Source organism: Rhipicephalus sanguineus, chromosome 3 (genome assembly GCF_013339695.2).
Source record: "Rhipicephalus sanguineus isolate Rsan-2018 chromosome 3, BIME_Rsan_1.4, whole genome shotgun sequence".
Taxonomy (NCBI): Eukaryota; Metazoa; Arthropoda; class Arachnida; order Ixodida; family Ixodidae; genus Rhipicephalus; species Rhipicephalus sanguineus.
The window spans coordinates 193,198,617-193,212,416 of record NC_051178.1 but is presented as its reverse complement, the minus strand read 5'-3'; the positions used below and the strand labels follow the sequence as shown (position 1 = coordinate 193,212,416).

General features: G+C 49.8%; 1 protein-coding gene across 1 annotated transcript; it reads left to right on the top strand.

Moving 5' to 3' along the window:
• Positions 1 to 2,756: 2,756 nt before the first annotated feature.
• LOC119386222 (photoreceptor-specific nuclear receptor) lies at positions 2,757 to 10,367 on the top strand. The gene is made up of 3 exons (XM_037653556.1): positions 2,757 to 2,873; positions 6,000 to 6,285; positions 10,288 to 10,367. Exons 1-3 carry the CDS (start codon positions 2,757 to 2,759, stop codon positions 10,365 to 10,367), a joined length of 483 nt encoding a protein of 160 aa, XP_037509484.1.
• The last annotated feature ends 3,433 nt before the right edge of the window (positions 10,368 to 13,800 follow it).

The window sequence follows — 13,800 nt, the reverse complement described above, 5'->3', positions numbered from 1 at the left end:
GTGAAACGGGAACGAGAGAAGACGGCCTTGTGTGCACAGCAGTGAAGCGTTCGTAAAGTCACGCTGCCGTGGGGTCCTCTATTTATTTCTAAAATTACTGTTTAAGTGTGTTCCACCGTTTTTGTTGATTTAGTCGTGCAGTGTATTCCTTTCTCTCTCACTCTCTCTCTCTCTCTCTGTGTGTGTGTGTGTGTGTGTGTGTGTGTGTGTGTGTGTGTGTGTGTGCGTGTGCGTGTGCGTGTGCGCGCGCGCGCGCGCGCGCGCGCGCGTGTGTGTGTGTGTGTGTGTGTGGGTGTGTGTGTGTGTGGTGTGTGGTGTGTGTGTGGTGTGTGTGTGTGTGTGTGTGTGTGTGTGTGATGGAAGCTGAGAAAAAACGGTCATGAAAAGTGAACCTCCCTACCTTCACCCCTCCTTCAACGTCACCTCCACCCACGCCCCTGTCCTTCCTCCGTTTTGTTAGTTAAAAAACGCCCCCCCCCCCCCTCGTATTCCAACACCCGTGTGTGACACTTTAGCTCTCAACTTGTCGATCTGTATAGAGGGATGCATAAGTTGAGAGGGGCGTTGGAGGAGGGAATGCGAACGCTTTGTTTGCTCAAGCGAAGGACGCTTCGCCGCCACGCATGTGTGGCGCTCAAGCTCTTAACGACGACTGCAGTGGCTAGTAGCGGTGGTGGTCGCATGCAACGCGTGACTCGGCGGCGATCCCTTTTGCCAGCCTCTTGCTTGTTTTTTTTTTTTTTTACGCGCATGTGCGGATCGTTGCGCTCACGCAGTGCCGTGAAAATTCGTTTCTCTTCAGTAGATCGCTCGCTCAGGACACGCGATGCTGTCGCTCGCGGAGGCAACACCGCTGCGTAGATCGATGTCCAGACACGAGCGTGTGATGCAATCGACCGCGCGAGCGGCGATGAGACCGTCACGACAGCGCAGCGTGGCCGGCTTCGGCTTTAGCACTTGCCACGGGACTGGCGCGTGCTGCGAACGCAATAGGAATTTCCGAGCAGCTTCGCCGCACGACACCCCGGAGATGGAACGGTGTCACTTTGCAGGGGGAGGGCGGTGAGGAGGAAAGGTACACTGGAGTGCTCAGGGACCATGTGGAAAGTACTTTAAGCCCTGAGAGTGAGATCCGGCACCTTCGTCGCGTTTGTCGAAACCATACGTGAGCACGCTATCGCAGTTTGCTCACTGCACTCGTCTCTCGCAACTCAACAGCCGAAAAAGTTGAAAATAACAATAAATAGTTTAAAGGGCATGCTATGTAAAAAATGAAAAGCAAGGAAATCATATAGTAAGTTATAAAATGGGAAAAGAGGCGGTGACAATGCAACGCGTGGTCGTCGCTTCCTTAATTAGGTTTAGTTAAGTTGCGTTAAGCTTAATCCAGTGTAGTCGCAAGTGCAAACGTCGCGCAGTCGTTGTCAAACCTATTTTATATATCTCGTTTTATAATGAGCTTTGTCTCCAGACACACTAAAGAGTTTTTGTCAAAGTGGGTGTGCATTGACGTCATTGAGCTTGCCACGCTGTTGTGCATCAAGCATGGTATAAAACTGTGGATAGGACAGCAATATATAGGGTGGACGTGTCGTAGTTAATACACCATATTTACGGTCTTTAGAGCTATGTACTTTCGATAACGGGCAGAATAAAGTCAACAAGATTGGTAGTGTGCGCTTGTTGGTGTACACCGTAGCATTCAAGGCGTTGAACTCCAAAAAGCAAGAGATAAGAATGCACAGGGCGATGGAAGGCATGCCTTCTCTCGCCCTTGTATTTTTGCGATCAGACCTTTTATTGCGGGTAGAATAATTCATCGTGTAATGTCGCCTCATCCTCAATCGCGCCACACGACTTATCTCTATAGATTTATTTTACAATTTCCTGACATCAGTGAAGTACGTCACGGCCAAACACTTCAGCAGATTCATCCTAACCAACAACGACTGCTTCATATCGTACTGTCCCGCAAATGAGCGAGCGACGTCAGTGGTACTCGATCACGTCACACAAGCAACTTCCCACAGAGCTCAAACTTCCACGGACTTATCAAATGGGCGCAGGGTTGCTCCAGTTGTCGTATTACACACACTGCGGCCTCGACTGTTTAACGATAACGTTGGTGGCAGGTTTCTACATCGCGCGATTGCTGAAAAAGAAAAGTGTACTCCGTAACAGAGTGTGTCCCATTAGCGTTCACACTTCAAGCGAAGCACGGCATTCTTCCACTCGAGCCCTGCACACGAAGCACTTGTTCCTGGAGGGCCAAACATCGACTCACTGAAACCCCAGCTATGGCGCCTCTACAGCTCTCAAGGGAACGAGAGCCAAACCGAGTCCACGCGTAACCGTAATCGTTGGCACTATATGCGTGGTGAGAGCTTGCAACGCGAGACCGCTTATATATATACTCTCATATACCATACAAGATGCACTTTCTTTCGCAGGTAGCACCCACGCGCGGCGCCTGGTAATCGAAACGCGCACGCCAGCGGCGCGGACACGCAAATGAGAACGCGAAGCCCTATGCCCTTACACCACGACGAGGGCCGTACAAAACTACCTCCATACACGACCACACACAAATCGACCGCGCGGAGTGGATCGAGTTCTCACTTGTCCTCAGTACGCTTTTTTCGAGCTAAGCGCACCACTCGTAGGGCCGAAAGAATAAACGAACAACTATCAGGCAGCAAGGGAGCGGCCGATCGTGGTTGCTGCCGGGGCCGTGGGTCCGGGCCGCGGCTGAGACAATGGAGCTCCAGGTGCGACTCATCGAGCGTGCGGTCAGCGCCAGGACCCGGGCACGGGACAACCGATATACGCGGGCCTCCCCCGCTTGTCCCCAAGGCGTGACCGCTTCGGCCCCAGTCAGTTTTTGACGGAAGGCCTCGACGCCGCCGACGACGACGACAAAAAACAACCACGGACGGCCATCACCTTCCGAGGATAAAGTAGTGGCACGCGAACGTGGCGGTGGCGTGAGCAACGCGAGCGCGCGTTGAATGGGCCCCGTCGCTACGTGTGCCTGCGCACGAATAAAGCCCTACAGGCACACCGAACCGCGACACACGGGGGCGTCCCGCCGCCGGACGTGGAAAGAACGAGTCGGCCACCGGCGCTCGCTTATTGAAACGCCACGACCGCGCGGGATATTGAAAGCGTAAAATAAGGCGATTGAGGGCACGCCACCGGCCGCAAGAAAGTAAGGAACTAAATGAAAGGTTCCAACTGTTGACTTCTGAGCGCGCACGCCGCGTGGTCTTGAACTTGAATGGGCAGCGAAGGACTCGACTGTGGGCGGGGGAGCGGCGGCGGCCAATTGAAGACCGTTATATAGGCGTCTGACCGTAATAAACTCGTCGTGCTCTGTTTGATGATGGTGATGTCCGAGATGCAAGCAGCACGGCTAAAGCTTTTCTGCGAAGGCTTTGTAGTATAGGTGGCAGTTAGTTACGCATGTACCAAATAGGCGAAGGGGCACTTGCTGACCCCCTACTCCCCTCTGTCCACCTCTTTTCTTTTACAAAGTGTCTTCGCTCTGGCAGCTGCCTATTATGCGGTTCTACGTGGATCGGCATCAGCGGATGTAGTAAGCCACTGTGTCATAGTTCAGGAAGCAAAGGAAATAAGGTTTTGCAAGTACGAGCAGAAGTTGCACTCACGTGGATTGGCTTCCTTGAGCTTTAAGGGTCCCAGAGGAATAAAAATGGAACGCAAGTAGGTTATGTTATGAGAAAATAACAGCACATTGCTTGTTTTCAAGCAACGCTCAGAGACGTAGTAGATCTCGTTACAGATGATTAGGCAAGCACACTGTGATTCCACCCCCCACCCTCCACCTTACTCGAGACCATTATGAACTTCGCCTTCAGTTTTATCAAGTACAATTTCTTGTCACGTTTAATGAGTCGTAAATACAATAGAAGCGTGCTCGAAACGATAGAAAATAGATCCACAGTCTAGCTCAAAAATGTCTTCCAGGCACATTCACAACTACATCCGGTGCAAAAAAAAAATTAATAAATAAAGCAGGGAGTAAAAATAGAAACAGGAGAATCTGAATAATTTTGCACATCACGAAAGCAATTCGCTCTGTTTTCACCATCAATCTCGCGTTTATACTTTATGCTATTGCTTCGGACGCGTTTCCTTGACGCATAAAGCTTCTTGCGCCATCTAAGATCGCTCTCGTGGGCAAGAAAATTTTGAAGAGAGAGAGGGGGGAAAGCGGAATGTACTCTTTCTTGAACAACAATGTGTCCTTGAATACTTCGGTGCTCTTTTTTTCCCCTTACCATTTTTATAGTACAAAACGACGGCCACCCGCCGAGTCCTTGTATGGAAGCAGTCTCTAATGGACGCTTCACGCAGCGTAGACTGTCCGTTCGCAGAACGAGGAGTTGGAGGGCGTTACCGTCACGAAGTGGAGCCACGGTGTGGCCAGTTGCGTCACTCGATGGCTGCCAGGGAAGACGAAAACAATCTTTCTTTCGAGCCGTTTTAGCTTCAATGGCAACCGAAGACAACGACGACGACAACAAAAGGTGTTTCTTTCCCGGAAACTAGAGCATTTGGTCGATTTGGTTTGTAGATTTTTTTTTCTGTGGCTTTGACCGCTCGCAGAAAAGGCAACGGCTCCTTAAAGCGTAGCGATTAAGTACGCTAAGGAGGAAGTTAAATGTAGATTAAGCCTTTCCGAACTGACAGATTAGCTCTTTCGAATCTCCCTGTAGCAGTAGGCAGGTAGAGAGGTTTTGCTTAAACGAAGGAATAACGTCTCATGGTGGACTTTTCTGGTTTGAAATTTGACTTCCGCACTGCGGCATCCATAACTTCACGGTGACCACGCGGATTTCACGAAGTTTTCTACGATTTAGCTCCTGTCTTATTTACTGGAGAAATACGCCTGGAAGACGCTTCTGAACAAGATCGTGAATCAAACATCCATCACCGGCTGTACTGAGACATTCTAAACTTGGTGCGCGCGACTGAAAAAGAGATAGATTTTTTTAGAAATAATAATAATAATAATAATAATAATAATAATAATAATAATAATAATAATAATAATAATAATAATAATAATAATAATTGGGATTTTTACATCCTAAAAGCACGATATGATTGTGAGAGACGCCGTAGGGAGGGTTCGGGTAATTGGGGGAGAAAAAGAGAAAAAAGTGACACAGTTGTATATAATATCCTGTCGTTGAAGGTATTTGGCGCTATTTAAGAGCTTTACTAACAATGGATTAGGAACAAGTTCAAACTACCACGATTGTGAACCAAGAGCTGGTGTGAGTGTCCTTGCTTTGCCGCAACACATCGCGTTGTAAAGGCTACTTCTCCTCAGTAACAGACGATCTACAGAAAAGTTGTCTTTAAAGGAGCACTCTCAACAGCATCGGTTTCGGTTGGATAATAGGCAGGTTTAGAATACGGTCCGTGGAGGTAGCGTTCGTTACGTACGATACACTATTAGGCTGTTTTAGAATAGGGTACGCCGAGTTAGCGCTCGTTGGGTACGATGCGCTATTTTTGTTACTTGACACCCACGTCAAGTGGGTACCCACACCAAGGAGGTTAGCGTCTGACGCATGCGCAGTGGCAGCAAATGCAAAGGATAGCGTATGCAAAGCTTTGGGTACCCTACCCTAAAACTCCCTATTTTCCTAACTTAACGTGGGTACCCAAGAGGATAGCGTATGGTGCATGCGCAGTGACGACAAACGTTAACACAAAGCTTTGCGTACCCTACTCTAAAATATCCCTTGGAAACATTATTTACGTTATTCAACGGAAGCAAGTTGATTACTACAAAATAAATTAAAGCAGAAAGTTTTATTTAATAAATATTGCGGAACACAATTTTTTCCCGCCCCGTCGTGGAATCGAAACCTACGTCATCGAGCTTAGCGTCGCATGACGCCTTATATGCTAAGCTATAACCATTGCGGCTGAACCACTCGATTATTCTACGCTTGTCCTCGCAGGCGATGCAGAGTGCCAGCGCCGTGGTTTCCGCGGCAGTCGGTGTGGTGGGAGGTGGCGGGGCTGGCCGCGAACCCCTGTGCCGAGTGTGCGGCGACCGGGCGTCGGGACGCCACTACGGCGTCGCCTCGTGCGACGGCTGCCGCGGGTTCTTCAAGCGCAGCGTCCGTCGCCAGCTGCAGTACGTGTGCAAGGAAGGCGGTACCTGCGTCGTCGACGTCGCCCGGCGCAACCAGTGCCAGGCGTGCCGCCTCGCCAAGTGCCTGCGCGCAGCCATGAGGCCCGAAGGCGAGTGCTTTCTCTGTATGCGCAAGCTTTCGTCTTGCCATATCCTCCATGTGTACTTGAAATGTCGGGCCCTTCACTCCGCACTAAATGGGAGAGTCTACTTGCATCTCAACAGCTGCGTACTTACCTACGAAGCAGAAACCTGGAGGTCTACGAAGAAGGTTCAACTTAAATTGAGGACGACGCAGCGAGCCATGAAAAGGAAAATGATAGATGTATCTTAAGGGACAAGAAGAGAGCAGAGTGGGTCAGGGAACGAATGGGTGTTAAGGACATCTTAGTCGAAATCGAGAAGAAGAAATGGGCATGGGCAGGGCATGCGGCGCCAAGGCTAGATAACCGCTGGTCATTGAGAGTAACAGACTGGATTCCAAGAGAAGGCAAGCGCACGAGGCGGAGGCAGAAAGTTAGATGTGCAGATGAGATTGTGAAGTTTGCGGGTATAACGTGGCCGCAACAATTAAGCACAGGACCGGGTTGATTGGCCTAACGTGGGAGAGGCCTCTGTCCTGCGGTGGATGTAGTCAGGCTGACGATATCGATGATCATGATGACCGCGAGCTCGGGGTCGCGTGGCCAGAGCATAGAATTCACGTATGACAGTTGAGGCGGAAAGCTGGGCTAGTTGGTATCGAGAGTAATTTATGGCATCGTTACTAGCGTAAAAGGAGACCAGGACGAGAAGAAGCGTGGTCCCGCGTTTCTTCTTCTCGTTTCCGTCTTCTTTTTACGCTAGTGACCACGCCATATTATTCACTTATGACGCCATTGGTAAAGCGGCACGTCGCTGTCGACCCTGGCTCTCGCAGTGGTGAGGCTGCCAAAACGCACAGTGAGAAGTTTGAACAAAATGTGACCTAACGTTGCCATTAGAAAGAACGTCTGTCCCGTATCCCTTATATGCGCCATTTCTGAAGAGGATTTCACGTCAGGTTTCTACAAACATACTGACGCTGATTTCCACAAAGACTAAAATCTGGACGCCGATTCTAAAATATAGTTTTCGATACACGGTGATGTTTCAACTCATACTGACCGCATAGGATGCCTCACGAAAAAAGAATGCTTGAGACCAGCCCCGTCTCTGTAGCTTACCCGAACAAAGCGCTATTAATTGCAAAAGGCGAGAAAATAATGCGAGTACTATTTAGCAAAGTCACAAAACTCTATTTCGTGCGAAGCCGCGGGCCGCGTATTTGAGATCCCTGCTATAAATCCTTGTCATTTAATATTCTTGTTTTGCATTTCACCCCCATCGAAATTAGGCCGCTGAGGATGCGAAACTATTGCATTACGTTACTTTGTAAACTGCCCCCAAAGTCACAAAATAAACAAGAAGAGAGATGTCTTAATCTTGAAGCATAAAGGTTACAGTGCTTCAGCTGCAGGGTGTTCTATAGGGACAACAGCTAAACTTCACTAATAATACTACTCAGTTTTAGCGACAGATAAGGGAAAAGATTTGGTACTGGTACTATATGAAAAAAAAAAAAAGCTATTCTTTGATGTGTGTCACCCACAGCTACAGACAGCCGCATTTCGGCTGAAAAACATGAGTGAAGCACCCACCAGGCTCTTACGTTTGACTCGAAACGCATTACAGTGAAATATTGTTACCGGGAGTATTTATTCGCCACTCATCAGTCAGCACTGGTCGAGCGAACGCGGCACAGAGCGCACAGGATTGCAGGCCTACAGGGCAGCTCCAGACTCAGACCCAGAACACCAACGTTGTCATCATCTTCCATAGGGCGTTATTAGGTGTTACTCGTCGTAACAATTTAACTGGCCACGGAATATAAGCAGCAGCCATCTTATATCCCAGCCTGCCGGCTAACAAAAGAAAAACCTCGCTTTTTTTTTCTGTTCTTCTTTATCTGCGTGCGCACGTGCCGCGTCTAACGTTTTGATGCAAATAAACTTTGCTTTCTTTTTTTTTTCTTTTTTTGAAGAGTCAGCAGCGCGCCGCTTACGGCACTTTCTTTTGAAACTTACAGATAAGCCCATAGCGAGACTAAGGACCCAGCGTGCGCTGAGTGAAAGCGTCGATGAGCGCGAAAAGCTGCGATCAGCGGGCCAAGAGCGGCCGGCGAATCCGTGACAGCTGCTTGGCCTCCCACGCCTGTCTGGGTGGCGCTGCAGCGGTGACATCGAGTAGCGGGCGGGCTGCGGAATCCTCGCAGAGCCCCCTTGACGGTATAGCGCCATGCTTGAAGCAAAGAGTCGAAAGGAGGAATATATAAGCTGCAGTCAGGATTTCTGCAGGGCTGTAGAGCCTCTCGAAAATCGCAAGATCTATAACGCGAAATATGACGTCTCTATCCCTCATATCTGTATGAAGCCGGAGACGTCGTTGACGTGTTCTCACGAAGCTAGCTGCGACTATGCGTTGGTGACTTGGTTTATTTGCGATAGTAATTTATACTCTTAGTGCTCGCAAGTACTTCGTGAAGTCTTTATTCTGAAGTCTCTGTTCGCCGCGGAAGCATAAAATGTTGCAGTGGCTTAGCTCGGCTATGCCAGGATAACGTAGCGTTAGCAAAGGTTCAGCTGATTGTTCTTAGCTTTCCTGATTGTCTAGTATTAGCTTGATTATCATGCTTACTGCTGCTCCAATGACACACACATGGTATCTACATATTATGTGGTACATGTGTATTTATTTTGCCAGGCAACTACTTCGGGATCCGATGAGTTAAGCTTCTCCGCTCTTCTGCGCCGTTGAGCAGCATTTGCGCTCTCCTTCTCCATGGCTAAACCACACTGAAAACGCCAGTCAGAGGCGCTATCAAGCGGCTCCAGCGCAGTGTCAGACGGCGACTGCACAGCGAAGGCGAATAGCTGCGCGCGCGCCGGCGCCGGTACGTCTACCTCGGCTACGACGTCACTCCTCTGGAAAGCGCAGACCGGCGGCAGCGAGTCGCGCGCGGCAGTGGCAGAGTTCGCGGGAGGTGCCGGCTCCGATGCACCAGCTGTGTGATATCACTGATCCTCGCGCATGCGCAGCACGGCTCTTGAGGAACCAGCACGGCTCTTGAGGAACCAAACTGGCTCGGCTAGGCCAGTGTAGCTAACGCTACAAAAAGGTTACGGCGTTCCGCTGCTGACCCGAACGTCGCGGTTTCGATACCGGCCGCGTAGGCCGTGTTTCGGTGGATGCGAAATGTTAGGGTCCCGTGTACTGTGTCATCTCAGTGCACGTTAAAGACCACCAGATAGTCGAAATTTCCGGAGTCCTCCACTACGGCATGCTTCATAATCATATCCTGGTTTTGGCACATAATATCCCATATGTTGTTATTATAAGCGAGGTCTCCGGTGTGTCATTTGTGCCTCCACAAGCAAAATTGTATTTCCAATAGCAAGTTATGTGTAGTGCCTGCACTTGTTTATCAAACCTTGCTTGAAGCCTCTTGTGTGTAAGAAAGAAAGAAAGAAAGAAAGAAAGAAAGAAAGGTAACGGCGGAGAGGAAAATGTGGCAACCAAAATCGCGAAAGCAACACGCCTTTCAACGAGTGAAGGTATGGACGGCGTCACAATAGCGCGTTGCATGATGTGCCTCGATGAAGTAAGCGCAGTGGCGATGCTATCGGGGAACCTTATAAATGCACCTTGCTGGCGTGAATTCATAGCTGCGCACTTCAAGCGGCTATTCGTGCGCAACAATGCGCAAGCCATCGGCACATCAAATGCAAGAGAGACCTCAGCTTGATGTCGCAAGTGCTAGTGGCAGTTTCACGCGAAAAACATTTAATCGTTGTCACATATGACCGGCGTACGCAGCCAGACGCGCCTCTCTGAAGGTCGTGGCACGCAGTGGCGCTCTCATGCGTGCGCCCAGCTGTCACAGTCGACCTATAGCTTCTCCCGAAAAGGATCGCCTTATGCGGTCTCAGTGCATTTCTTGAGGGTTATGGACGATTCCGGAAATTTACGTCTCCTCAGTGGCGCCCCAACGTGGGCGTCTTATTCGGTGCCCGTATCTCCTTAATGTATTTAAGAACGGGCCGTCTCGCTCGAGTCAGCCGGCTCAGATGACCCGACCATTCAGTACAACCTTTTGATGCGTCAGGATTGGTAAGGACACTGTGGGAAGGAGAGTGTGCTCATCTTTAAAGATTAGTTTGAAGCACACCAAAGACGCGGACAATGGAACTGGACAGGACAGCGCTTTCTGTCCTGTAAGCGCTGTATACAGTCCACTTCCACTGCCCGCGTCTTCGGTGCGCTTCAAAAACTAATTTTGAAACATGAACCTCTACCAACTAGCCCAACTCGCCATCTTGTTGAAAGAGCGTGTGATCTTGCGTAGTTATACTTTGTATAATTTACTCGTATTACATCAGCACTGTTGGCTAATGTTGGCGAGTATTGGCTCAGTTACCTGTGAAGCTAACTGAAGGCAATTATAGGTAATTCTAGCATATTTGTGTTGCACTTACCGCTAAATATTGACTGAATATATATCTGGCCCGTTGGGGGAAGAAGAGAAATGATCCAATTTCATCACAATAACGAGCCGCGTATAAGAGACGGTAAACAAGGCATAAGCGCACACGCAAAGAAGCGCCATGTCAGATATCCTGACCGCCGCCAGTATACCAACAGATACGCCCCGCGGCGCGTGGCTGCTGGAGGAACATCATGCAGTCACGCGACCAAACTGTACGCCCTCTGCTGCGGTGTGCACTTTGAGGCGAGATCACCGACGCCGGCCGCGCCGGTTGCCGAAGGCGGGCGTCGCTGAACGGCGCGCTGGGCGGGTGCGCCATACCAGGGCACACGCGATCGCACCGAGCGACCACCGCTGCAATGGGCGCCAATCGTGGCAGACAAGCAAACAGGCGCCGCCCCGCACGGGTTCTGGTGGCTCGATCGGTGCACAACAATCGGCGCGCTCGAGTTGGCCGTAAAAAGCACTGCCGATCCTAGTGCTCTCGGTACGGTTGAGTTTATAGGTGCCGCTGCCCACCCTATAGTGCTCTCAGTACACTTGCCGATATACACGGATGAGGTTCTGTGCCGCCATCTTGGGCTATTAACGTTGCCGCTTTTTATCTGCGTAAGCTACAATAGTGTCAAGCGTAGATGCTTGGGCTAGTTAGTCATAACTGAACTTAGTTCAACAAGCACAAAGCAACACTCACGCAAGAAAAGTACACGTAGACAGGACTGACTCTACTCCTGTCCGTCCCGTCCTGTTTACGTGTTTCTTCCTTGTGTGAGTGTTAGTTTGTTAAGGGTAGTTTCATACGCACGAAAACGACTGTACGTGGCGTTTCACGGCCGTGTTACTTGACGCTACGGGATATAAAACCAATAAATCATTCGTGGGAAGGGCCAGGATAGCGGAACAAAACAAGTTGACCAGCATGTCATTGTATATCAGGTAGACGGGGGAGTTAAATGCCTTCTTTTCTACAGCAGATACGCGTCTACCTTACCTTTGCATCAGAATTATAGATATGGAGCGTAGCCAGTAGACATCGGAGTCGAGGCGTAGCCAGTGGTGTCTAATTGATTTCTACTGAAGATCTTGTCTACGGGGCGCATTCTAAGCCAGCAAGCAAGGCGTGAATAGTTTGTTTTAACACTTATCCAATGTGACAGCACGCATAGCTAAACTCTCGCAGCGCCTTAACAGTATACGGCGGTGGAGCAAACTGAGCACGAGTCGCCAGCAACTCACACTTCCAACTGGGGAGGGCCACGAGACAGCCTAGACGTACAGGAACGTGAAAACGGGTTCACGGTGGGCGCTAAAAGCCAAGCGGACTAATCCTCGAGAGCGACATCGCTGCTCTCAGAACGACAGTTCAGCACAGGGAAAGGCTGACGCGGCGGTCCCCTGAAAGCCGCTCTTCACGGCAACGCTTCGCGATGCTGCGGAGCAGCCGCCGCTCACCCTCTTCTCGAGCCACCTATTTTCTATTTCTCTCCAACGCCCGCCTGCCCCGGCGAGGTCGGCCCAGCGAGCAGGCAGCGGCAGCACTCGACGTCAGCTGCAGAAATTTCCGCTCTCGAATGGCAGCGGTGCGTTCTCCTTCCAGTCTCGAGTACCGACCCATTTCTATCCGTTCGGTGTCCATTTCTCTTTCCTTTCTTTTTTTTCACGCCGTTTTGTGCGTCAGCGCACGCTCCTTGTCGCTTCGTGCGCCTTCAAATGACGGTTTAACCTGAACCTCCACTAAGCAAGCGCCAATGGCCTCCTACTTTCCGAAATGTTTGCCAGCCCGCGCGCGCGAACTGGAAGAACAGCTGTCACCGCACATATTTGTCCTCTACTTACAAGCATTCGAGTTGCGTCGCGTGATGAAAGTACGTACCTTGAAAGCGCCGAAACCTTGAGAATTTCAGAGTGAGTGTTTCTCACCTCTTAAATCGTGTTAGAGAGAGACACGCGCTCTGTGCTTTGAGCGCACCGAAATGTATTGATAAGTTGTGTCGAGATAGGCGTCTTCTCCTTCGTCTCGATGCTACGATAAATATACATTAAAAATCAGCGTGCACTGCAACAGCGCCTGCGGCGACACTAGTTGTTTAACGCGCACCACATGTGCTACTGCAGTCTAGCTGCAGCCCATATGTGCATGACCTTACAGAAATTTGAACTAACGGAAACGCGGATTAAATGCGCCGTCACACATGATTCATTTCGAGACCTGCAAGATCCTTCCTCTTGATTAAACACAGTTTCACCGCCTTACTTCGCAACGACATGGCGTTGTATCTTACGCTTCCAGTACGTCATTTAAGTATGCAAGCGCGTAGCAGCGACCGCGGTCAGGGTGTTGTATCTTGTTTCCGCTTTCGACCTTTTTAGCGCTACCTCGAATACCAGCATATAGACCATCTAGCCCGAATTACTGACTTGGTCAGGACACTATCGATGGTCCCCGCAAAACATGCGGCACTTTTCGCCACTGCTGCTCTTCGTGTCCTCATAACGTCGACGGAGCAAGGTGAATCTCTGAGCGCACCACGTCAAGACCGCTAGAGGACCAATCACAAAATATATTTCGGTTCCAACTTACCACGCGTTTAGTCGATCACATGGCCATGCTATATACAAGCCATAACTGCACGGTCGCCGTCATCGTCATTCGCAGTCTATTTTGCCTTCACTGCAGAAGGAAGGCATCTCCAAATTATCTCCAATGTACCATTTTTTTTCTGCGATTACGCCACGCTGGTTATCTCGGAAAAGAGGACACACAGCCAAAGGCGGCGCAATGTTACGCTACACTCAAAGCCTTCGGAACACTAAATAGGCTCATTACCCGGCTCCAATATACAGAATGGTTCAAGGGGCGCCGTCATGAACTGTTAACGTCGACGTTTTGTATCTGTAACAAAATAGTGAGTACTACAGTATACTCATAGGCATGAAAACTCTTGTGCGACCACATTTGCTCCTTGATTACCTAATTAATTTGACGTCGCAACGTAATAAACTGAAGAATCATTCGTGTGAAGGTCCAAGATGGCGACGCCCACGAATACACGAAAAAATC

What these genes read in the sequence shown, in the direction of transcription:
- LOC119386222 (XM_037653556.1), top strand. Translation starts at nt 2,757, where the DNA reads ATGGAGCTCCAGGTGCGACTCATCGAGCGTGCGGTCAGCGCCAGGACC. An exon ending in GCGTGACCGCTTCGGCCCCA is followed by an intron (nt 2,874 to 5,999) that starts GTCAGTTTTTGA and finishes TTGTCCTCGCAG; the next exon opens with GCGATGCAGAGTGCCAGCGC. An exon ending in CGCAGCCATGAGGCCCGAAG is followed by an intron (nt 6,286 to 10,287) that starts GCGAGTGCTTTC and finishes AATGTATTTAAG; the next exon opens with AACGGGCCGTCTCGCTCGAG.